Below are 25912 nucleotides of genomic sequence, written 5' to 3'. Positions count from 1 at the left end.
TATTTCCCCCATGTAATTGAAAATTGCAATATTTAAAACTCTGGCCATGCTGCCATGTGGTACAGCATGGGTTTGGGCTTTCTTTCTTCTTTTTTTTTTTTTTAACTCTTATTTTGGGTTTGCGGGTACCTGTGAAAGTTTGTTATACAGGTAAACTCGTGTCACCAGGGTTTGTTGTACAGATCATTTTGTCACCTAGGTACCAAGCCTAGTACTCAACAGTTATTTTTCATGCTCCTCTCCCTCCGGTCACCCTCCACCCTCAAGTAGACTCCAGTGTCTACTGTTCCTCCTTTGTGTCCATGTGTTCTCATAATTTAGTTCCCACTTATAAGTGAGAACATGCAGTATTTGCTAGTATTTGTTTTTTTGTTCCTGTATTAATTTGGTAAGTATGATAGCCTCCAGCTCCATGTATGTTACTGCAAAGAACATGATCTCATTCTTTTTTACAGCTCTGTTGTACTCCATGGTGTCTATATACCACATTTACTTTATCCAAACTGTCATTGATGAGCATTGAGGTTGATTCTATGTCTTTGCCATTGTGAATAGTGCTGCAATGAACATTTGTGTGCATGTGTCTTTATGGTAGAATGATATATTTTCTTCTGGGTATATATGCAGTAGTGCGGTTGCTGGTTGGAATGGTAGTTCTGCTTTTAGGTCTTTGAGGAATTGCCATGCTGCTTTCCACAATAGTTGAACTAAATTACACTCCCACTAACAGTATGTAAGTGTTTCCTTTCCTCCACAACCTGACAGTTTATGTTATTTTTTGACATTTTAATAGTAGCCATTTTAACTGGTATGAGATTATAGTTCATTGTGGTCTTAATTTGTATTTCTCTAATGATCGGTGATATTGAGATTTTCTTTTTTTTCATATACTTGTTGGCTGCATGTATGTCTTCTTTTGAAAAGTGTCTGTTCTTGTACTTTGCCCACATTTTAGTGGGGTTGTTTTTCTCTTGTAAATCTGTTTAAATTCCTTATAGGTGCTGTATATTATATGTTTGTCAGACACATTGTTTGCAAATAGTTTCTCCCATTCTGTAGGTTGTTTGTTTATTTTATTGATAGTTTCTTTTGCTGTGCAGAAGCTCTTAAGTTTAACGAGATCCCGATATGTTTAGGCTTTGTGTCCCCACCCAAATCTCATCTTGAATTAGAATCCCCATAATCACCACATGGAGAGACCAGGTGGAGGTAATTGAATCTGGGAGTGGTTTCACCCATGCTGTTCTTGTGATAATGAATGAGTTCTCATGAGATCTGATGGTTTTATGAGGGGCTCTTCCTCTCTTTGCCTTGTACTTCTCCTTCCTGCCACCTTGTGAAAAATGTGCCGTGCTTCCCCTTCACCTTCTCCTGTGATTGTAAGTTCCCTGAGGCCTTCCCAGTCATGCTGAACTTCAAGTCAATTAAACTCTTTTCTTTATAAATTACCCAGTCTCCAGCAGGTCTTTATAGCAGTGTGAAAATGGACTAATGCAGTTCCCATTTATCAATTTTTGCTTTTGTTGCAATTTGACATCTTTGTCATGAAATCCTTGCCTGTTCAACATCCAGGATAGTATTACCTAGGTTGTCTTCCAGGGTTTTTATAATTTTGTGTTTTGCATTTAAGTGTTTAATCCATCTCGAGTTGATTTTTGTATTTGGTGTAAGGAAGGGGTTCAGTTTCAGTGTTTTGCATATGGCTAGTCAGTTGTCCAAGCACCATTTATTGAAAAGACAGTCCTTTCCCCATTGCTTGTTTTTGTCAGTTTTATTGATGATCAGATAATCATAGTTGTGTGGCTTTATTTCTGGGTTCTCTATTCTGTTCTATTGGTTTATGTCCTTGTTTTTGTACCAGTACCATGCTGTTTTGGTTAACATAGCCCTGTAGTATAGTTTGAAGCCAGATAGCCTGATGCTTCCAGCTTTATTCTTTTTCTTAAGATGGCCTTGTCTATTTGGCCTCTTTTTTGGTTCCACATGCACTTTAAAACAGTTGTTTCTAGTTCTGTAAAGAATGTCATTGGTAGTTTGATAGAAATAGCATTAAATCTGTAAATTGCTTTGTGCAATATGGCCTTTTAATGATATTGATTCTTCCTATCCATGAGCATTATATGTTTTCCATTTTGTTTGTATCCACTCTGATTTCTATGTGAAGTGTTTTGTAATTCTCATTGTAGAGATTTTTCACCTCCCTGGTTAGTTGTATTTTACTCTAGATATTTTATTCTTTTTTTGAAAATTGTGAATGGGATTGCCTTCCTGATTTGGCTGTCAGCTTGGTTGTTGTTGGTTTATAACACTGCTGATTTTTGGCCAAGCACAGTGGCTCACGCTTGTAATCAAAGCACTTTGGGAGGCCAAGGCGGGCAGATCAGGAGGTCAGCAGTTTGAGACCGTCCTGGCTAACACGGTGAAACCCCTCTACTAAAAATACAAAAAATTAGCCCAGCGTGGTGGCAGGCACCTGTAGTCCCAGCTACTTGGGAGGCTGAGGCAGGAGAATGGCATGAACCCGGGAGGCAAAGCTTGCAGTGAGCCAAGATCACGACACTGCACTCCAGCCTGGGTGACAGAGTGAGACTCCATCTCAAAAAAAAAAAAAAAAATTAGACAGGCTTGGTGGTGTGCTTCTGTAGTCCTAGCTACTCTGAATGCTGAGGCAGGAGAATCGCTTGAATCCAGGAGGCAAGATTGCAATGAGCCGAGATTGTGCCAGCACACTGCAGCTTGGCAACAGAGCAAGGCTCCCTAAAAAAAAAAAAGAAGAAGAAGGGCATTACATAATGATGTAATGATGAAGGGTTTAATTCAATAAGAAGACCTAACTATCCTAACTATATATGCACCCAACACAGGAACACTCAGATTCATAAATCAAGTTCTTAGAGTACAAAGTGACTCCCACACAATAATAGTGGGAGAATTTAACACACTGCTGACAGTATTAGACGGATCATCAAGGTAGAAAATTAACAAAGATATTCAGGATCTGAACTCAACTTTGCACCAAATGGGTCCGATAGACATCTACAGAACTCTCAATACCAAAACAACAGAATAGATTCTTCTCATCTCCACTTGGCACATGCTCTAAAATTGACCACATAATGGCTTTCTTTTCAGTGGTCTATATGTAAGTCTTTTGAAAGTGGCAGCATTTCTACTCCTCATGTTTGTCGCAGGGAACTCTACTGAACACAAGGAACTTTACTAATCTCTAATTCTTGTGAGTAGATTCTGAACTCATCATTTAGAGAGCTAAACTGAGGGCTTTCCTTCTCAGAGTAAAGACATAAAACAAACATCAATTGAGTGTGGGACAGGGAGTCATGTGCTATAAATTTCTTGGACAATTCTTATTCTATGGACCAATTTCCACCCCCTTGTATCTCTAATTGTGGGATTATTTCTGGATTAAAACACACACACACAAAATCAGTCTGTAAAAAGTCATCATTTTTACCAGTGTGAGAATATGTATATTCCTCACCATTACTTGGATTCATGCCAGCATATATGCAAATGACTTATACACACACATACATGCATGCACGCACACACGTGGACACACATGTGCGTGTGTTGGTATGTATGTAATAGCTATTTATATGTTTGCCTGTCTTTCTGTCTATTAGAATTGAGATACAGCAAAATGCACAGAAATTAAGCATTCAATTTAATAAGTTTTCACAAGTGTGCATATTTAATCAATATCTCAATCAACGCAAAGACCATTGTTTCACCTCTGAAGATAATTTTTAATCCTTTTCAAATTATTGAGACTTATTTAATGGCCGAGACTACACAGTCCTTCATAAATGTTCCATGTAAATTTGATAAAAATATTTTCATAAAATATTTTGTGTAGTGTTCTACAACTTGCAATTAGACTACATTAGTTGATAGCATTGTTAGAATCTTCCAAATCCTTACTAACTTTTATGGGTACATCTATTGTTTATTTTGAGCTGATGATTAAAATCTTCAACTATGAGTGAAAGTCTATTTCTCTGTTTAGTTCTGTCTGTTTTTACTTTGTGCATTTTGACACTCTGTTATCAGCTGTTATAAACAGTGAGAATTATAATGCATTGCGAATGAGCTTAAACTTTTATCATTTCATCTCTGATATTTCACAATATTTTGAATCCTACTTTATTTGGTATTAGCCAGCTACATCGGTTTTACTTCCTTTCATTTCAACCTAATTTTATCTATATATTTAAAATGCATTCATAGTGCAGAGCATGTAGTTTTGTCCTTTTTTAATCCAGTCTCAAAGTTGCTAGCTCTTAATTTGAGTGTGTTATAGGTTGAATTGTAGTCCGCCAAAAAACATATGTTTAAGTCCTTACCCCAGTGATTAAGGATGTAACCTTATTTAAAGATAGGATCTTCATAGATGTAATCAAGTCAAAATCGGATCATTAGAGTGGCCCTAATCCAATGTGACTGGTGGCCTTATAAAAGGGGGAAATTTGGACACAGAAATGCCACCAGAAAGCACAACATATGAACATGAAGCAAGCCGTCTAAAAGTCATGGAGAGATGTCCAGAACAGATTTTTCTTCACAGTCTTTAAAAGGAACCAGTACCTTGAATTCAGACTTTCAGCCTTCAGGACTTGAAATAATACATTTTTGTTGCTTGAGCCACCCAGTCTATGGTACTTTGTTACATAACCCTAGGAAACTAATATACATGTTCAATCCATTTACATTTAATCAGTGATGTAAGTGTTGTTAAATTACCATGTTACTACTTGCCTACTATATTCTTATTTGGGTGTTGTTTTCTTCCCTTGGTTGTTGATATTTCTTTCTTCACAGGTTCAGGGTTACCTTCCTTAGAGTAAATGGATATTTTTCAATATTTCATTTTAATTATGCTATTGGCTTTATATGCTTCATACATGTATTCTTGTTGGTTTGATGTTCTTGGATCTCTGCATTGAAATTTTTCATTAAAATTTGAAAACAGTGGCAATTATTTCTTCAAATATATTTTTTTTCTTTCCCATTTTCTGACTCATCCATCTGAGACTTCATTTGTATATGGGTTTGTTGGCTTGATATCCCATGTCATTCAATCTCTTATTTTAGTCATTTTCCTCTTTTATCTGAGATTAGGTAAATTCAAAAATGGTTTTCAATGTTATTTGTCTGTTTTGCAGATAGCTGAAACCTGAGAGTATACCCTGCCAGTGACTCTTTCACTGTATATTTCGCACTTGTTACTTCAAAAATGTTCATTACTCAAAATTTCCTTTTTTTGTCCTCACTGTGACAGTATCTCCACAGTCTCAGGACATACTCATAATAGATATCTGTTGATTTCAATGCCTGAGTCATTTTGATGTATGTTCTATTGACTGCTTTCTTCCTCTTCATTATTGATTAAATTTCCCTGTTTCTTTGCATAACTTGTATTTTTGACTAATACATTGCAGAAAATCTAGATGTTGTCTTCTTGTAAAGGGCCTAAGGTAGTCCTTTGAAAACTGTTAAGTGGCTAACAGATCCTTTTGATCTGCGATGCCTGGTTTCATTATTTGTTAAGGAAAGTCTCTTTCATTTTTGTTCTTAAATATAGGACATAGTCTTTACTGAAAGAAATAGTCCTTGTTCTTAATGCCTGGAATATTCCGTGAAATATCTTCCCTGTGGCTAATCAATAACCCCAACATCTCCTTGTGCTGTTACTACTGATATCTTATTCCCACAGTATCTGCTTTCAGCAGGTCTTGTAGATGTTAACTCTGCTCATGTATAGAGCAGCTTTTGAGGAAATTGGTGCCAAATGCTTATTGTGGCTTCTATAGGCCTGCCTCTTGCCTCTTTTTCCTTTCCTATACAAATTTCAGACACTTAAGCAGCTCTCATCAGCCACTTAAGCAACTTTAAGCTATTTACAAATATAGATAGATAGATAGATAGATAGATAGATAGATAGATAGATAGATAGACAGACAGAGATAGAGATGATATCGATGATATAGACATATATTTAATTTTAGTTTTAGATTTGGGGGTATATGCGCAGGTTTGTTACAAGGTTATATTGCTTGCTGCTACTGTTTGGGCTTCCACTCATCCTGTCAGCTGGTTAGTGAACTGAATACCTACTAGAAAGTTCCTTGGCTCTTGTCCCTCTACCCTTACCACTTTTTGGAACCTATTTAAACTAAGAGATTCTGCACAGCAAAAGAAACCTATCAACAAATAAGCAGACAACCTACAAAATGAGAGCTTTAAGATTTAATCTCTTCCTCTAAACTCATTATTTTTAGAATCGGCCTCCTTGTTTAATGGTAGAAAAATTGCCCCTAGTCACATGTTCTGGTTAAATGTGATGCTTACCTCATGGCTTTCTTTTCTCTTGAGTATGAAAAACTTGTATTTCTTGTTTGATGCATAAAACCTGTTTCCTAATACATGTTGCCCAGTCTTATTGTTTATGGTGAAAAGGCAAGTCCCTCCAATAATTCTTTTATGGCCAAAGACCAAAGTGCCTCTGATATGACTTATGTCCTTCAGAAATTACTTACTCTTTAGTCTATTGGTAGAATTCTTCTCAACTTTCCATAGTTATTTTAATAAGTACTATATTTTACTATTTCAATGGTAATTTGGAATAAAGAAGAAATAAATGTATTTGTTTGGTCCATCTTTGCAAATTCAAATTGTAAGTCATTACTTTTCACGTCCACTAGACATATTATTGTACAGTAATTCCTTATTTATACCATAATCTCCCTCTCCTGTTTTCCTAGTTTATATTCAAATATTTTGGGTAACTGATACTTCTTAAAACAATATGTATTCTTGGAAAGAGTTGTTTCTAGAATCCCCTTCTTAGGTGACTTATTAGGAAAAATTATAAGCATAAGTATGATAATAGAGAAGAAAAGTAATTGAAGACATCCACTTCAACTCTCAATCCCCACAGGAGAAAAATGGCTAGCACTTATTTAAATGCCCTTCTTAGGTGACTTATTAGGAAAAATTATAAGAATAAGAATGAGGATAAAGAAAAGTAATTGAAGATACCTACTTCAACTCTAAATCCCCATAGGAAAAAAAATGGCTGGCACTTATTTAAACTCGTCTAGGGTTTAGTTTTGCTGATGTTGTTTTTCCAATAATAATCTGTTTCAATTATTATAACAGCAATTTCAGTGAAATATAGTACTTACCAGCTAAGTTTTACACAAGGAAACACTTTTCTAAACACTTCCCCATCCTTCCCCAAAGTTTGAATCCAAATATTTTGTACTTCAGGGCTTATTTTGTTTTTCCCATAGCATTCTGCTTTCCCAGAATTAGCACTAGTCACCCTCAGGAAAAACAAATACATGGACCCATAAAACAAACTTTGGAAGTCTTTCTTCTCCTGCTATTTACCAAATTACAATCTTCTTATTGCAAAAAATAAAATAAAATACAATAAAAATAAAAAACAAAAAGAACTATTTTACTCTAATAAGTTTCTCATTACGCTAAGCCTGCTTTTGTTGTATTAAAGATTAACATATGTAGACAGTGTTCTTTTTGACTGGAAGTGGGGATCAGTTATGGTTCAAGTAATGCATAAACAAGACATATTTTTAAAAATACATTATATTTATGCATTATATCTAAGCAGCCATTTGTAAAAAACTGAAACTTACTAGAAAGTGAATTCTTCATACTCATCTTTGTATTTCCAATGTTTAGGATTACGTGTTAGCTTAGGTATAGACTAGATTATTTTTCTAAACAAACAGGAATAAGAAATATAGGTAGTAAAATTTACATGACCTGGTAAAATTTTAAAATATCCATTCTGACTAACAGGCAGTGATGAGAACAATAAATAAAATATATCTTGGTTTAAACTCTAAGTAAATATATTTGACAACAGAAATATAAATATACTCATATGAGTGAGTTGCTTCTAATTCTGTCCTTTAGCTAAATAACCACTTAATGCTAATAAGAAAAATACATTATTTCATGAAGATAAGAAATTCTTTCAGAAATATTAATTATATTTTTTAAAAGTTTGGGGAAAATAGAAGTGTATATTCTAATCTTACAGCAAAGTTTCTGCTAAGTTTTTGTGATGTTGATGTTTTCAGTATGAATCATTTCACTGTCAAACAAAATGTATGCTATTGATTAAACACAGGCAAAAAGAGAAGAAAAAAATGGTATATTTAAAAAAAGACCTTTGGTTGTTTCGGCTGCCACCAACTGCTTTCTTGTTTCAGTTAAATTTTGAAGAAACTAATCACATTTTGGCATTTTCTTATCATCAAAGCATTTCATGAAATTATCCCATTTCAATGTTTTTCTCAGAGGCAAAATTAACATGGTTGACAGTTTAATTGACATATTTCTTTTTCGTTGTGTGCCTTTGCTAGTTAAACAAATTGCACCATATTTTGATGTTCATTTTGTTAATTATTTGTAAAACTGCAGACTCTGATTTTTTTAATTTTCAGGTGTCAGTTTCTTGGTCAGGAATGAAAATAGTGCCAGCCTTGATACCTTCACTCTAATTTTACGTTCCGAGGAAGTTTTCTGTAATAGTTATTTGGTGATAATTATTAATACTGGTGAGTTTTAAAATTTTGCTTTCAGCAATTTTACATTTTTTTCAACATACTTATATCTCAATGAGGCAACCAAATATGAATCCTGAGAATTAAGATGGAAAATGAATATTTGAATCCAATATAGACTTGTTCTTTCTACAATTTTAGTTTTAGTTTTAATGGAAAATGTAGTTACATAATTGTGTAAGGAATAATTTTTGCAGAGAAGTTTTTAAAAATTAACAAAAAGAAAAAGAAACCTTTACCATGAATCTATAACATTGAAAGACTGTGTTTAAGTGATTTTAATAAAGCCAAACCAACACTTTCAGCAGGAACTAAATGGCAACATCTGATTTCATGCTGATACATATGTATTAGTGTGGTCCTCACTTTTACCTTTCATTTTACCTGGGGTCATGCCATTTCCTTTATTTGTATTTTTATTTATTTATTTATTTTTGGAAGAGGTACTTTTTAGGGAGAAAAAAACACTTTTTCCTCATAGGTCGATTTAAAAAGTTGGCCTTACCCTAATCTCCTCTCTCAAATTCAATCTACTATGTAATGGGTCAACATACTTTTCTGTGAAGGACCAGATAGTAAATATTTTAGTCTTTGCAGGCCATATGGTCTCTGTTGCCAGCTCTTCCATTGTGGTGTGAAAGCAGCCACAGACAACACAGAACTGAATACGTCTAACTGTTCCAATAAAAACAGATGATATTTTGAATTTAGCTGACAGAGCTTAGCTTGCTGCCCCTGCAGGAGGCCTTTGGAGTAAAAGCTTCCTGAGAGGAGGAATTTTTGTCTTTTTTGCTCAAGTTCTAGCTCCAGTACCTAAAATAGTACCTGCCACATAGGTATTGATGAATATTTGAATCTGTTGAACATACACCTAAACTAAAACATTTGGCAAGATACAGTACTACACTATTTGGAAAACACTTGGCTCCCATTGAAATCAAAGCCTTCCTGAGTAATTAATTATTTGGCCTGATGATGAATTACTGGGCCTGAGATGATAGAGCTAATTTATTTTTCAATTCACTCAGGGGACACACATTATTTTCACTGTGAACTTGGTTAAAATGAAAATATTTCCTGGTCTAAGTCCTGGATAGACCTTTATGTAGGGGCATACTCTTCACTCATTTTGAATTGCATGCAATTGTGACACTGGATGATTTCCAGACAGAGGTTCCACGTCTTTCATCATGTTTGGGCTAAAGACCTCATTAACATACTAGTCCTGCCATTTGAGTCTGTTCTCTTCACGGAATATTTTCACCTGAATCAGTGGGTATAATTCATCAGTGTCTGGTTGCTTCAAGTTATTTTTCTTAATGCTGATGTTAGTGCATGCCTATCTTTATGCGTCAACACATTACACAACGAAAAGCAAAAATTATCTTGGAAGACACAGCTGACATCTATATGAAATACTCAGTAGCAGCAATTGAACTTCAGCAAGCTCCTGTGGCCAGCAGTGTTTTACGGAGGTGCAACTTCTCTCCCACAATCACTTATCATAAAGCAAGAGACAACTGGGCCAATGTAGCCTCTTGCCTGCTTTTGTGTACAAAATATAAATAAAATAGAGCAAATAAGGAAAAATAGTCCCGCAGCTGGAAGGCAACTTTAGAGAAAAATGATGTTCATAGCTATCTTGCCAGTAGCTGGCAAAGCAGTTTTTATAAAACATATTTAATGTTTACAACCACTTGGAGGCTGGGGAAGGAGTAATACTTTGAAAATATGTTTAATATTTTGAACCACTCTGTGGCCGAGAAGCAACTCCTGCTAAAATATATTTAATGCTTAGAGCCATTTGGTGGTTTCAAAATAAAAGGAACTTCTTGTTAATTTTTAACATTTATTGCTGATCAGTGGCTGCTAAAGTAACTATCAATACAGCATGGTTTATGTTTAGGGACACGCTGTGCTGCTACTAAAACAATTCATAGTCTCCTCTCAAGGCCACACAAAAAGTGTCAATAGCATTACCTTTGCAATTGCACCACTAATAAAAACATAGGAATCAAACAGACGAATAAAATGCTCCCTGCACACACAGCCATAACATCCTATGGCACTGAAAATAATTCTGCCACGCTGCGTGCGGTGGACACTTCAAGGCTGACACAGGAGAGATCACAAGGCCTTGCTCAATTTCATCAAATGTGTTAAAGCAACTCAGCAGATTGTGAAGCACAAGTGGAACCTGATAATTGGTGTTTCTTACAAATCAACGGCTTGTCTCCACACATCAAGGTAAAGGCATCCTCTACACCAAAGAAAATGCAAATTGGGATAGAAGGTCATTATGTTTTTAAATAAACTTGGTTAAATTTATAGAAAGGGCAATGGTAAATATTGAGCTCATGTGTCAGATGGAGAGAAAACTTGAGAAAAGGGAAGAAGATAATTAACTGGAACCTTTAGCATTTAGACTTTCTCTGGCTACTCTTCTGAGAATGATCATCAAACTCTTATGAGGACCCTTTCCAATGTATTGACTGCACTTCCCCAGGGATTGTGGCAAATGGTAAATAGACACTTTCTTCTTGCTACTTGCAATAACCCTGCTCATAAAGTGTGAGAAAATCAACGTAAAAGGAGGAGAAATAACCCACACAACTACATACAACTAGGAAATGATAGTTGGATCTGAACAAAAGGATATGAACTTTTAACAAGTTCAACACCCATGTACTATTGCAAGTACAAGCTGTATTTCATGGGAGAAGAAAAGAATAACTCAAAACGCAGAACAAAGAGCCTAGAGGTCAGAACTGAGAGTATCACTGGGATTTTAAAATGTGGTGGACCAATAATTCCTTTAGTTTGTGCATTTTCCCATTTTTTTTTCAACAGGAATGTCTAGAGATATTATTTTGTGCCTGTTTTACCGCTGCATTTTTGGTGAATGTGTAGTAAGTAACTGGCCTCTTTAGTATCATTAATCTGGATTAAGAAAATATACACTATGAAATACTATGTCGCCACAAAAAGGAAATGAGATCATGTCCTTTGCAGGGACATAGATGAAGCTGGAAGCCATTATCTTCAGCAAACTAACGCAGGAACGGAAAACCAAACACCACATGTTGTCACTTATAAGTGGGAGCTGAACAATAAGAACTCATGGACATGGGGTGGAGAACAACACACACTGGGGCCTGATGGGAGGTGGGGTGGAGGGCGGGAGAGCATTAGGAAAAATAACTAATGCATGCTGGGCCTAATACCTAGGTGATGTGTTGATAGGTGCAGCAAACCACTGAGGCACATGTTTATCAATGTAACAAACCTGCACATCCTGCACAGGTACTCCAGAACTAAAAGTAAAAAAATTTAAAAAAAGAAAAAAAAAAAAAGAATTAAACCCAAAGATCACTTCCCCATCTGGACTTGATTTAGATGAAGAGCTTCTGGACTTTGAGCTGATGCTATAGTGGGCTGAAAATTTTGGGGTCCTAGGAAGGGGATGAGAATATATTGCATGAAAAAGCAACATGAATCATTGAGAGACAAAGTAGAGACAGTGGTAGGTAGACTGTAGGAGGGCCCTCAATGATCCCAGCTTTCTTGTATTCGGGTTGCACCTGCTTGTAGAATATGGCAGAAGGGATGCGATGTCACTTTCAAGATTAGGTTATAAATAGACTATGGCTTCAATCAGAGAGTTTTCTCTCTGTCTAGCTCTCTTTTGGGTAGCTCATTCTGGGGAAAGCCAGCTGCCACGTTATGATGTAGGCCTGTGAGGTCCATATAGCAAAGAACTGAGGCCTACAAATAATCACATATAGACGATTTCTACCACCCCCTAACTAAGCCTTTAGATCAGACCACAATCCCAGCCAACAAGGTAGCTACAATCTCTTGAGAAGCCTTGAGACAGAGGTACTCAATAGAGCCATTCCTATGAGAAACTTAAGTATCTCTGTTTTACACTGCTAAGGTTTTGGTTAATGTATTATGCCATAACAGATAAGTTATACACAACCTTTATCAAATAATAAAAATAACGATCATCAGTAATGAGACAAATCAAAAACCATGGCCCACCGAATAGAACACAATGACGAGAGTACAAAAATTGCTTTTGGGATATTTCTGACAAAGATGTATATGCTTCATTCATACATGAGGAAACATCACACATACTCAAGATGGGAGGGCCATTCTAAAAAATAACTTGGTAGAAATCTTCAAAAATATTAGAGTCATGGAAGCCAATAAAAAATATGAACCTATTTCAGACTGGAGGAAACTAAACAGACCTAATATTTTAATACAATGTTTGATTTTGAACTTTAACTTTTTGTTTTATAAGACACTATTGAGACAAGTGCTAATGCTTGAATAGGGCTGAAGGATTAGACTGTAATAATACATTAATGCGAATTTCCTGATTTTTAAACATTGTATTTTGATTGCACAAGGAGAATGTCTTTATGTGTAGAAAATAAATAGTTGACATTCTGTCTTCAAGCTTCTGAAAAAAATCTGCTTTTAGGGCATAGATAGAAGCAGATGATAATTTGCCTGTTCCTCTGATACTAATTGCGCTGCTCTCTGTTTCCATGGCTGGCTCACGGGATAACAGAATATATCTAGTTTATTATGTCTTGATTTGTCTCTCTATGGCATTTTTGTGAAAATAAGGAAGTGTGGAGACTTACATATGTTTCTAAATTATAATAGTTCATTAATGTAAAGTACAGACACAATCTTCACTTTTCCTTCTTGGACTATTTAAATATGGCCACATAGCAAGTGGTCTCTGGCTGTCTGGGCGTGGTGGTTCACGCCTGTAATCCCAGCACTTTGGGAGGCCAAGGTAGGCAAACCTGTTGAGGTCAGGAGTTCTAGACCAGCCTGGCCAATGTGGCAAAACCCCATCTCTTCTAAAAATACAAAAATTAGCTGAGTGTGGTGGTGCACACATGTAATCCCAGTGACTCAAGAGACTGGGGCAAGAGAATCACTTGAACCTGGGAGGTAGAGGTTTCAGTGAGCCAAGATAACACCACTACACTCCAGCCTGGGCAACAGAGCAAGACTCCATCTCAAAAAAAAAGAAAAAGAAAAAAAAAAGAAAAGAAAAAGAAAATAGTCTCTGGTTAAATAACCTCTGAAAAACTCCACCAAAAATTTCATCTTAGCATTTCTCCCCAAATTTCATGTAAAATAAGATAGAGTTAAGAGAAAAAAAAAAAAAAAAAGCTAGGGAGAATCTGTTCACTATTTTTATGAAGCCAGTGTTCTACTTTATTTTAGGTGTATCTTTTCTTATTTAAACGTCAGCTAAATTTTCTTTTTGAAGATATTGAATGAAAGATGCTTATTCAGGTTTCCTTTGAGCAAGACTCCCCATTCTCAAATAATATAATATAAACATTCCAAACTCTTAAGTAGATCATCTGAGATTGCAAGCTAAGTTTAACTTTCTCAAAGATGTCTTAGCAGCCATGACACCTAAACAAAATGGTGTATTAAATTCTGATTAATTTGGTTCTAAAGCGCCTAAGAATCATTCTTACTTTCTTATCCACAGGGGTTATTAAGTTTTCACATTGAAAAAAAATCCAACAGTGAATAATACTGCATTGGTGTTATTGTAATTGTTAAATAAAATAAGAAATACAAATTTTTAGTTAGATCACATGGCACCTGACTACTGCTTAGAAAATGGTAAGACTTACTACATAAAATCATGAGTCCCTATTGACATCTACTATATCATATTATAGGTTAGGAATCTAATTATAAATAGTCAAATCAGATGACTCAAGGTGGTATAGCTCAAGCAGAGGAAGATGATACAAACTGAGTATGGATTGTACACTCTAAACCTGTCAGCACTCTAGGAAAAGTAACTTAAAACTGCACACCCCACTTATGCATAATCATCAGATATTGAAGAGGGTACATTCCTGTAATTTATGGTTGCTCTAGTGATCTTAAAGAATTAAGTCCACACTCATAAAGTCCCAATTTGTCTCCAAGGATTTACTTTGAGTTTGGGAATATCTGGATCAAAAAGTACTTTTGGAGGTCAGAGTAAAAGCTTTTTATCTCTAAATATTACTTCCCTGGAATATTAGATGTAGCAGAAGTCAGTAACAGAGTGACCTTTCTCTTAAACAATTCATAGATTCACTGGAATTTTCTTCAACTTTAGGAAAATTAAATATATTCCATAGTGCTGTAAGTCTTAAATATTGATTTTCCTCTGAAATCTTGATCCACCCTACCCACCACTATTCTCCCTTTGTACACTATGGTTTTTGTAATGTTCACTTTACACAAGTGAAAATTAGTAGTATTAGTAAATTTTCATTGCAGGTTTATTGTTCATATTTCTGGATATATAATCCATTACCGTTAAACTTCATCTCAATGTTCCAATATTTCTTCATCTTCCTTTTTATGTTACAAAATAAGTTATTTCACTGTATATACTTTTAATTGATTAACGTTTCCATTTTTTGGGGAAATGAAACAGTAGCATTCTCAATTATTGGGACAGAAAAGTTATTTCATAGGGAATACCTCAAACACTGATACCTACAACAGGCAGTGAGATTTGTCACAACAATTGGTATACTGTCAACATACCATACAAAGTTCCATCTGGTCTTGATTAAAAATTATTTGAGTATTCTCAGGAAAATGTTACAGAGGGAGAATTGCCTAGAGTATATGAGAGGAAAAAAAGTAGAGAAAAACATAATCTTTTCTTACATTAGTACAACACTGAACCATTTCCACCTGGTAAGAAGGATGCACTTGAGAATGGGGTTCAAGTACTCTAGGAACATAGATGTTAGTTCTGGATGCACAGTAGTTGTTGGTTAGCTGTAAGTTGGAAATTTCAAGGCAGGAACAGCAGATACCACAACTGTAATTGGGTATTTTGTTTTTTGTTTTATGTGTATATGTGAGATTATAGGGAATGGCAAAAGTAATGCACAGAGATTTAATTTTTAACATTCAATTTACAAGCAGTGTTTATACTTCTTTGTACTTACTTGAAAAGTATATATTATGTAAATTTAGTATAAAAACACTTGGACTAACTCATACCATGTGGTAATATTTCACATTCAAAAGAAATACCCTTCTGCTTTTAAAAATAAAAAAAGGAGCCAGCAGGGCGGCTCATGACTATAATCCCAGTGCTCTGGGAAGCCAAGGTGGAGGGATCATTTGAGGTCAGAACTATTTGAGAAGAGCCTGGGCAACACAGCTAGATCTCTTCTCTACAAAAAGTAAATAAAATAAAATAAAATAAACTGGCCACGCTGGGTGGCACACGTCTGGCTACTAAGGAGGCTGAGGTAGGGGGATCTCTTCAGCCCAGGAATTTAAGGCTTCAGTGAGCTAAGATTGAGCCATTGCACTCCAGCCAGGGCAACAGACCGAGACCCAGTTTCCAAATAAATAAATAAAAATGAAAGAAAGCAGTGCATTGAAAATCAATTTAAGAATTTACTGGAATTGTGTTGAAGGCCCAGTGGGAAATTTCAGTAAGGGCAAGTGAGAAAACACCTTAAGAATCTATTCTTCCAAAGATCTTTCCAATATCTTATGACAACATAGTAAATTATATCCCACTCCAACTGCAAAAGCTGAATCTACTCTACTTTCTCACTTACCTACACTTTTGACTTTCCAAATATATGTCTCTCTTTGGATGTGAGCTGCAAACTCCTTATATGAAAGCTCCAACTCTGCAGCCCTAGTTTTTCTAGTCGGCACAAGAAAAATCCTAATTGTTTTATCTAATGAGACAGAATTTTCCAATACTGTAGAGGCATGTGTGTGTGTTTGCTTTAAGGAAGTTGTTTTGGTAATAAAAAGTCACTGACGGTCATAAATTCATGTTAACACATCTAGTGTACATGAAGCAGGCACTGAGTTAAACTATTTGTCTACTATACAGCATGTCATCTTAAAAGCCTTATTTTTTCCGAAAAATATTAACTTTATTTTCCCCCTGTAAAATCAAGACACAGTTAAAATGTAGCCTCCCTCGTTTTCTGGGACTTTTTTCTAACAAGATACGCTTCTTTCCAATTGGACTTCTAAATTTCTAGCAATCATAACAGTGCATAAAAGAGGCAACCCCAAAAGTGTAGCAGGTACTGAACAACAGATTTGCAGCCTTGGGTATCCACATTAAAATTTGAAATCTAAGTGAATTACTTCAAGCTGATTTCTTAGGTCAAGGAGCGATTATAGTCTTTAAATGCCTGATAAGGTCACATACACAATTTCAAGTGCATTTATCGTAAATCCATGTGACAGCTCCTACAGCTACTAACCTGCTTCTGCCCTCAGGGTAGCGTGCACAATCTTCATCGCATGTCCTGGGTGGTTGTAGGAGCAGCAGAAACCCTCTGAGGCACGTCCGATTTAGAAAATATGGGCAATGGCTCATACACGAATTTTAGGTTGTAACCTACATGTGATAAGTTGCTTTATCTTCCAAATGTAATAAAAACCAGAAGTTACTTTGAAATAAATTGAAGGATTAGCAGTGGTGACTGAGGAATAAAAATTATAACTTAAAATGGTCTTTAAAGCCGGAATTCTTACCTTATTGACCTTATATCCTACATATTATAGGACTTTGTAAATTTAGGCTGATATGGAAATGTAGACTTATATCAAATTTAAATTTTTAGAACGATGGTGCTACTATATTCTAATTGTTAATTTGATAATTGTAATTTGCTAATTTGTTCTAATAATGATTTGTTGACATTATTCATTTGCTCCTTGACTTGATGACATAACAAGTATGGGTTACTTAACCCGAAAAGGAAACAGTATCACCCTTCCAGAATCTCTATTAACTGCTACAAAAGATGCAACACACCTGCTTCTGGACCACTTCCAGATCCAGATATGATGCATGCTTTAGATAATTTAGTTTGAGCTAAGAATTACTATCTGGTATTTGGTGGTGTAGGGTAGGTATCTCCGGCACTATATAGGTGTCTGGAATTCAGATAACAATCCATTTCAATACAAAATACATTTTTTTGCTTAAAGCACACAAGGATTCTATGAGTTCAGGCAAATTCACAGGTTGAAAACCAGTAAAGAATGTTATATATTGTTGTAGTTATCTTCATAATGAAGCAGAAAGAAAAACAAAAAAGTTACAAAAATAGGGGCCAGGCACGGTGGCTCACGTCTGTAATCCCAGCACTTTGGGAGGCCGAGGAGGGTGGATCACGAGGTCAGGAGATCGAGACCAGCCTGGCTAACATGGTGAAACCCCATCTATACTAAAAATACAAAAATGAGCCAGCGTGGTGGCGGGCGCCTGTAGTCCCAGCTACTCGGGAGGCTGAGAGAGGAGAATGGCGTGAACCCGGGAGGCGGGGCTTGCAGTGAGCAGAGATCCAGCCACTGCACTCCAGCCTGGGCAACAGAGCAAGACTCCGTCTCAAAAACAAACAAATGAAAAAGTTACAAAAATAAATGAAAAGAATTGTATTTTCTAGCATTGAAAAATACTCTTAGACGACAGATAAGATGTTTACATCAACCTGCAGAAACTAAATGTTGAAGAGGTCTCGTTGTATCTCACAGAATTTTGATTTGCCTACTCACCTACAGGAGACATTTCTGGAACAGTAGCAACATAAGGTCCATCCAAAAACTTTGGCTCGTTATCATTAATATCCTGCACTTTGATGATGAATTCTGATTCAGGCTCCAGGGGCTTTCTGGTTTCTATGTCCACAGCCTGAGCACGAAGAGTGTAGAAAGGTTTTTCTTCTCTATCTAGGCTCCTTATTGCATGAATGTCCCCTGTTGTTTCATCGATGGTAAAAACGGTGCCAGCGCCATCTCCTGAGAGGGTGTATTTAACTGTGCCCTCTCCCTTGTCTAAGTCGGAATGGAGCTTTAGGGAAGAGAGGGAGAGAGAGAGGAAGAGAAAGAGAAGAACAAAGAAAGAACACCATTAAAAGGATGTTGCCAAATTAAAAATTCATAATTTGCAATATAATCCCTCTAATCAAAAACGTTAAAAAAAATCTTACAGTTCTGTTTTCTTGTTTTTTATTTCTCCAACTTATTATAAACATGTTAACACATAAAGTTGAAACTGTGCAATGAACACATATATACCTATACATCCAAATATTCCTCCATTCGTCTATTAATCTACTTGCCTTATCAGATAGATCTCATATCCATTCTTCCATTCATCCTTCTCTTAATCCATCTTTATTTTTTTGTTTTTTTGAGGTATTATGAAGATCAGAACAAAAGTACAACCTCAGATATAGCAACAGGCAAAAAACCAACAAATTTTGAAAATTTGCATTTAGTTCTTCTGTTTCCCTTTGGGATAACATTTTCATAAAATGAAATGCAAAAAACTTCAGTGTACTTATTGTTTCATTTTAAATAAACATTAAAATAAAAATAAATTATGCTCATAAACACCACAAAATAAGCTTTCCAAGTGTTCTGAAGATAAAATCAATGACCTGAATCCAGTGGGAGATAGTGCAAAGGAACTCAGAAAACACTAAGCATTTTCATTTTAAAGAAGGGAAAAATCTGGCAAACCAAGAGGTTTTCAGTGATAAAGGGCAGAGCATCTCATTTTTAACAGGCTGAGTTTGAACGAGTTTACCACTATTAACCAGATGATTGATAGAATCGCTGATTAACCTTTCAGATTCACAAATAGCTTGTTCTAATTCATTCTATATATAGAATATGTTGAGTAATATAGGAAAGCATTGAAATTCTGCTAATTTCTTTTAAAATTCAACACATGTATAGTACCTTACGTTATAGCATGGAATAAGATACACATGAATAAGCACTAAGGAAGAGAACTGAAGAGTAGAGAAAATTATCAATATAATACCATAAGGCAGTGTTGTTCAAACTGGAGACCGAGAATAAATGAAAAATGGACACAGACTTAAAGGTATATAAACTACCTGTAAATAAATAAATATGTACATAAAATATTACATAACATAAAATATTGCATCATATATAATTTTCTAGTAGTTTTTATTTCTATAAACATATTCTCATACATAATATAAATATATATACATACATACATAACATTCTTATAAATAACATGTACATTAATTTTTATGCAGATGTTGATTTAAGTGTTTTAAACTATTCTTGCTTATTTGGGTATAGCCGTTTGATTTCAGCATCCACATTTTTATATGTAAAAGCTCTTTTCAGTCAACAGATCACCCAAAAGAAAAATAAACTTTTGCAGTGTCTCTAACCGTTTGGGCTATGCCTTAAAAATCTGCATATGAGCACTGCTGTTTTGCAAATCATTGCTTAAGAATGAGTTCTGTTTTCTTAACATTTCAACACACACACACACAAACTCCGAGAATATTTAAAATTATATAAATATCCTGTTGCAAATAAGCTTCTTATGAATTAGTATGAGTAATTAAAAGCACAAATATAGCCCAAATAAATATAACTTCAACCATGGCTACATCTTTGCTCTTAAACTGAAGAGCGTGGTTTAAGTTGAATAAAATAATATCATAGTTCATATTAATGTTATTAAGGTAAACTTATTCATTTTGTGAACTTGTATTTCCTTCAATATTTGTTCTAAAAGTGTATTTGTATAAGAGTATAAGCATAACCATAACAACCTGGTTGGGTAATATAATAAAAATAATATGGCAACAATAAGAAGGAACAAGATTTTGATGCTCCTTTAAAAGTTTCTGTATATTTTACTTAAGTATAAAGAAAATTGCTATGAATGATAGAAGGAAGTATTTTTGTCCTCCTATTAAAAAAAAAAAAAAAACTGCTGTGAAGCATAGGAAGTTTCAAGCGTAAAATCAAGCCGTAGATAAATGTTCTTTGAACTTATGAATTTCAAATTATAAATTTCAACCATGCTATTAAAGATATTCAACACATTGGGTATTGCTTTTGCTTTCAGATTTATATAAATATATGAGACTGGCAAAAGCTCAGTGCAAAAGGCAGGACTTTATAAAATGGATCCACGTTGCCAACAGCTCAAAGAATATATGGTAATATTGTGGGAACTGAATGAAAATTCAAAGTAGGTTTTGAAATGTGATACAAGTAGAATTATAAAAAGAAAAAAGAAAAGCAAAACAAAAATTTCTTCATTTAGCTAAAACCATAACTGTTTCCTTCGCAAACTGACATAAAAATAAAAAAGCAAAATGCGTTTTTAGTTATATCCAAGATCCAAATTCAAGTGAATTGCTGCTACTCCTCCCTCTTCTACCTTTTCCTTCTAATTTGAAGATGGGCTTTGCAGAGATTAAAGCTTCAGAAAAAAAAATATGGGAAAATATGTTAAAATGTTGACTTGAAAATGAAGTGGATAACCATAAAACTCTTGAGAGAATTAGACTTTTTATAGCAGTTTATTACATGATAATACCTTAAAGGAGGTGATCTGCGTTGACAGGTAATATTTAAAATTAAGTATTCATGCTGATTAATTCAGGCAGATGGGTGGTAGCCTAAAGTATAGACGTTTTTCCAATATTAATTTTGATATTAAATAAATGACATTGGCTCATGTTTGATATAAAATTTCCTTTACTCCAACTATAAAATAATTTCAATAGTGAAAGGTATAAAGTAAGATGAAAATTTTCATCATCATCTTACCTAGACATAACTTCTTTTTTTTTTTTTTGAGTCGGAGTAATCGCTCTCGTTGCCCAGGCTGGAGAGCAGTGGCATGATCTTGGCTCACTGCAACCTCCACCTCCCGGGTTCAAGCGATTCTCCTGCCTCAGCCTCCAGAGTAGCTGGAACTACAAGTCATATGCCACCACGCCAGGCTAATTTTTGTAGTTTTGGTAGAGACAGGGTTTCACCATGTTGGTCAACTGGTCTCAAACTCCTGACCTCAAGTGATCTACCCGCCTCTGCCTCGCAAAGTGTTGGGATTATCGGCATGAGCCACTGAGCCCTGCCCTTCTTTGTTGTTTTTATATGTTTCGGTTATGTAAATATATAACTGAAAGGGTAAATATATATAAATACATATTTACTGTACATTTATATTGATACATATTTCTCTGCTTGTATCTATGTATACACACACTGTATAAATGAGTCAAGATTTTAAAAAACAAAATGCCATAATTATTTTTCAGTATCATTTAAAATTTTTCAAAATTATTTTTTTAAAGTCTGCATATTCATTCAGTGAAGTTGAGTGATCCAGTGGGCACTCTATATTCCTTCATAAACTGTGTGGTGAATGTGCGTGTATGTATGTATGTAGATGCATGTGTTTATGTGCTTTCTGGGGTTTATTTCCTTAAAATAAAAAGGCAACTGTCAAGACTAAAGCTATAATAATTTTTATGAATCTTAGAAAATATTGAATTTTAGTCCAGATATTGAACTCTATCAATGAAACTGCTTTCTCAAATATGTCAGCAATGGGATTCAGGCTTCGCTTACAATGTGAAGGAAGTTCTTAGTCTCATTTGCACAAAGAAGTAAGGAGGGTTACAGAGAAAAAGAACTCAGTCTTTCCACATTTTTGGGTCATGTTCGCTGTAAAAAAAATCACATGATGCCATTTTTACACAACCATTTTAAACTACACATACGGCAAGCTAATAATTCCACAAAAATAATTTCTTTCCTTTGTAGCCATTTAAAACTAACAGCTAGAACTATTTCTTCTTCCAATTATTAAAAATAAGCTGTTTCTGAGTCGGTGCTGCCTACATTTACTGATTGAAGCAGCCAACTCCAAATATATCATCTTTTAGTATTGACACTTAAAATAAAATTTCTCCCCAGAAAAAGAGTTCTATAAATGATGGCTGTAGAAATAGGCACTGTCCAGGCAGTTGTTTTGTGGAAGTAGTGTTGTTATTTTCTGGTGTTTTCCAAGTCATCTCAGATGGTGCGTGAAAACGAGATGCCAAGGGAGGCTTAAAAAAGATCCCCAGCACCAGCTTCAGAGTGTAAGCAAATCTTTCATTCCAGCGCTTAAAAGTTTTGAGAAAGCTCATCTAAAGTTAAATGTTTACTACCATCTCTCTGATTATATTTTAGAAACTACTACACAAAACTAAAACAAATTTCTTATTTTCTCTGGGTTGCAAAGTGCACAGAAAATGAAAAATGCTTTTTATACCACTATTTCCAGCAGGGATTTTATTTTCATTTGTCATTTGCCAGCCTGGGGTATGCTGGGAGAAAGAACAATTGGTTTTGAAAAGGTGGATTTGTGTGAAAACCAAAAATTGTGTTCAACAAATACTACTAGTAACCCATATGTGGCTATGTGTGTTTTTTATATGACTGCCATATATATATATGCACATATGACACATATATATGTATGGTATATATATATGAGTGCCACATATATATGCCAGACACACATATATATGCCATATATATATATATATATGTTATAGAAACACCATCAAGTTACTCATTTACTTCAAAATGTAACTGCTTAATATAAAATATGCTTCTTTTTGTAGTATCTAATTCTTGCAATTCGGTATATTTCCTGGCAGGAGATAGAGATTCACAACCCCGGATAGTTACCACATATGGCTCTTACGAGGTAATGAGGATGGTGGTGATGAGAAGGGTAAAAAATAAAGAAGTTATTACAGAACATTTTTCAAGGAATTTTACAAAAAATGATTTTAATATTCTCTTTGCTTATGGAATGATATTTAAAACCATAATTTCTGTGTCCTTTAAAATGACTGCTGATTTGTAAATTGTTCTCTGTGCTCCAAACTTCTTTTATTTGTCCCTGTCTTTATGCTCATAACCATTCATTTCCCTCTTTTCCCACTGACTTAGCCTCTGGGGTTGTAATGAACTTACTCGTTTATTTTTGTGTATATGTGGGGTTTTGTCTTTTGTTTTCTGAGAATAAAGTATATGAGATCATGGAAAAAAATCAGAAAACGGGGAAAAATCATAAATTCATTACCAAAATAATTTCTGATTTGGTATGTAGCTCTGCAAATTACTTCACTAATTGTGTTCATATGTACTATTGTACACTGTACACTGTTCTGTAACTTGCTTTTTAGATGGATTATATCATAAATACTTTTCTGTATCAATAAATGTGAATTTTTTACATCAGTTTAAACTGATCAAAAATATTTTAATCAATGTAATACAATTAAATTGCTAAATATCACAGAGCATCAAAGAGTTTATAATCCCAACCACACTCTCCTTTCCCAGCCACTTGGGGATATTTTTAATTGTTTCTATTTTCATTGTTTCTGTTTCAGTTCTTATAAAAAATACATATATAAAATGGGCTAAATGATTAAATGTTATAGTAGCTCTTTAATTATAAATTTGAATACTGTTTGTTGACTTTCAAACTGCATGCTTGCCTTTTCCCAATAAAATTGTACCACCATTTATACTATGTGTTGTCAATAAAACACTAAGTGATATCTGAGTGCCTTTGTGTCTAAATTTCAGTTCACTCATAGAATATATCCCTTTTCCTCAAACATTTTATTATGAAATTTTCAATTTCATAATGAAAGTATATAGTATTCATCTATATACTTAGCTCTTAGTCTATATATTTTTAACGGACTTTTTAGAAATGTTTTTATCATTTTCTACCCATTTGTCTATCTGCTAACCCAGCTAAATTTTTGATGCATTTGAAAGTAGGTTGTAGATACCAATACCCATCACCCTAAAATAAAATTTTATTTTATTTTTTTACATTAGAATGTATCTGTGGTTTCTCTATTTCTTAGGATCATAGCATGAACACCTTTGCATGTCCCCTTACATCTCCTTCCATTTCTTCCCCCTATCCCCCACCAGCTTCCATCATCTGTATTCTATAGAATCTGCCCTAAACAAATTTGTGAATTAGGCCTTGGGCTTTTTTTTTTTTTTTTTTTTTTTTTTTTAAGGGTCTTGTTTTGTGGTGCAGGCTGCAGTGCAGGGCATAATCTCAACTCACTGCAGCCTTTGCCTCCTGGGCACAAGTGATCCTCCTGAAGAGCTTAGAGATGGGGTTTCACCATATTACCCAGGCTGGTCTCAAACTCCTGGGCTCAAGCAATCTACCTGCCTATACCTCTGAATGTGCTGGGATTATAGGTGTGAGACACCCTCTGTGGCCAGGCTTCTATTTAAGAATAAGCCTGATAGTTAATTTTATATGTCAACTTGACTGAGCCATAGTTGCCCAAAGATTTGGTCAAGCATTATCCTGGGTGTGCCTCTGTGGGTGTTTCTGAATGAGATTACTATTTAAGTCAGTAGACTGAATAAAATAGATTGCCTTCCCTAATGCGGGTGGGCCTCATTCAATAGCTGTGGGAATGAATAGAACAAAAAGGCAAATCCCTCTGTGAGTGACAGAGATCTCCTCTTGCCTGACTGCCTTCAGGCTGACACATTGGACTCTTTTTTTCTGCCTTTTGACTTGAATTAAAACACTGGCTCTTCCTGGGTCTTGAGCCTGCCTGTCTTTAGACTAGAACTAGAAGCTATCCTGGGTCTACAGTTTGCCAACTCATACCTTTGGACTAATCAGTCTTTATAATTGTGTGAGCCAATTCCTTATAACAAATCTCTATATATCGATATATAGAGATTATCTATCTATCTATCTATCTATCTATCTATCTATCTATCTATCTATCTATCTATACCTATATATGGATATCTATATATCTATATATAGAGAGATCTCTTTAATATCTCTATATATCTATTACTATATCTACATCTACATCTATAGCTATATCAACATCCAATTTGCTCTTTTTCTCTGAGAACATCTACTGATAAATAAGCCTTCCAAGTATTGTTTATCAGTTGATGCTAAAACATTAAAAAATAAAAGAACAACTAACACTCTTTTTATAATAATTACAACAAAGTAAACCTTTTTGTCTTATTACAATATAATGTGCATTTCCTATGTAATTGCTGCAGTTTTATTTTGCGTATGGATTTTTTTCTGTAACATCTTTGTTAGTGATTTTTATTTATTTATTTTTTTAATATCCTTAGATTCATCCCACTTCCGAGGTCTGACATCAGATCTTTTCACTACATGCCTTTCTTTGGGAGGCTTCTTTCTTGCTAATCCAAACAAGAACATCTGCACAATTGTCAACCTGAAATTTACTGTATTAATCTCCTGGTTTGGAAACAGTTTTTCTTGGATGTTATATTTATTTTGGTTTACTATTTTGTCGGCTTGCACTAATTTTATATAATCAATGAGTCTACATTAGACATAT

The 25912-nt window shown here is 34.8% G+C and overlaps 1 protein-coding gene across 2 annotated transcripts in view; it reads right to left on the bottom strand.

Annotated features, from left to right (window-relative positions):
- CDH12 (cadherin 12, type 2 (N-cadherin 2)) overlaps positions 1–25912 on the bottom strand; it is a 1158911-nt gene that overhangs the window by 225889 nt on the left and 907110 nt on the right. For both annotated transcript variants that reach the window (XM_011933446.1, XM_011933447.1), the window contains one exon: positions 18225–18519. In XM_011933446.1, coding sequence (XP_011788836.1) covers positions 18225–18519 — 295 coding nt within the window. The remainder of the gene's footprint in view (positions 1–18224; positions 18520–25912) is intronic.

This window comes from Colobus angolensis, unplaced genomic scaffold (genome assembly GCF_000951035.1).
Source record: "Colobus angolensis palliatus isolate OR3802 unplaced genomic scaffold, Cang.pa_1.0 Scaffold127, whole genome shotgun sequence".
Classification (NCBI taxonomy): domain Eukaryota; kingdom Metazoa; phylum Chordata; class Mammalia; order Primates; family Cercopithecidae; genus Colobus; species Colobus angolensis.
Note: the sequence above shows the minus strand (reverse complement) of the source record. Positions and strands in the feature narration are given on the sequence as shown.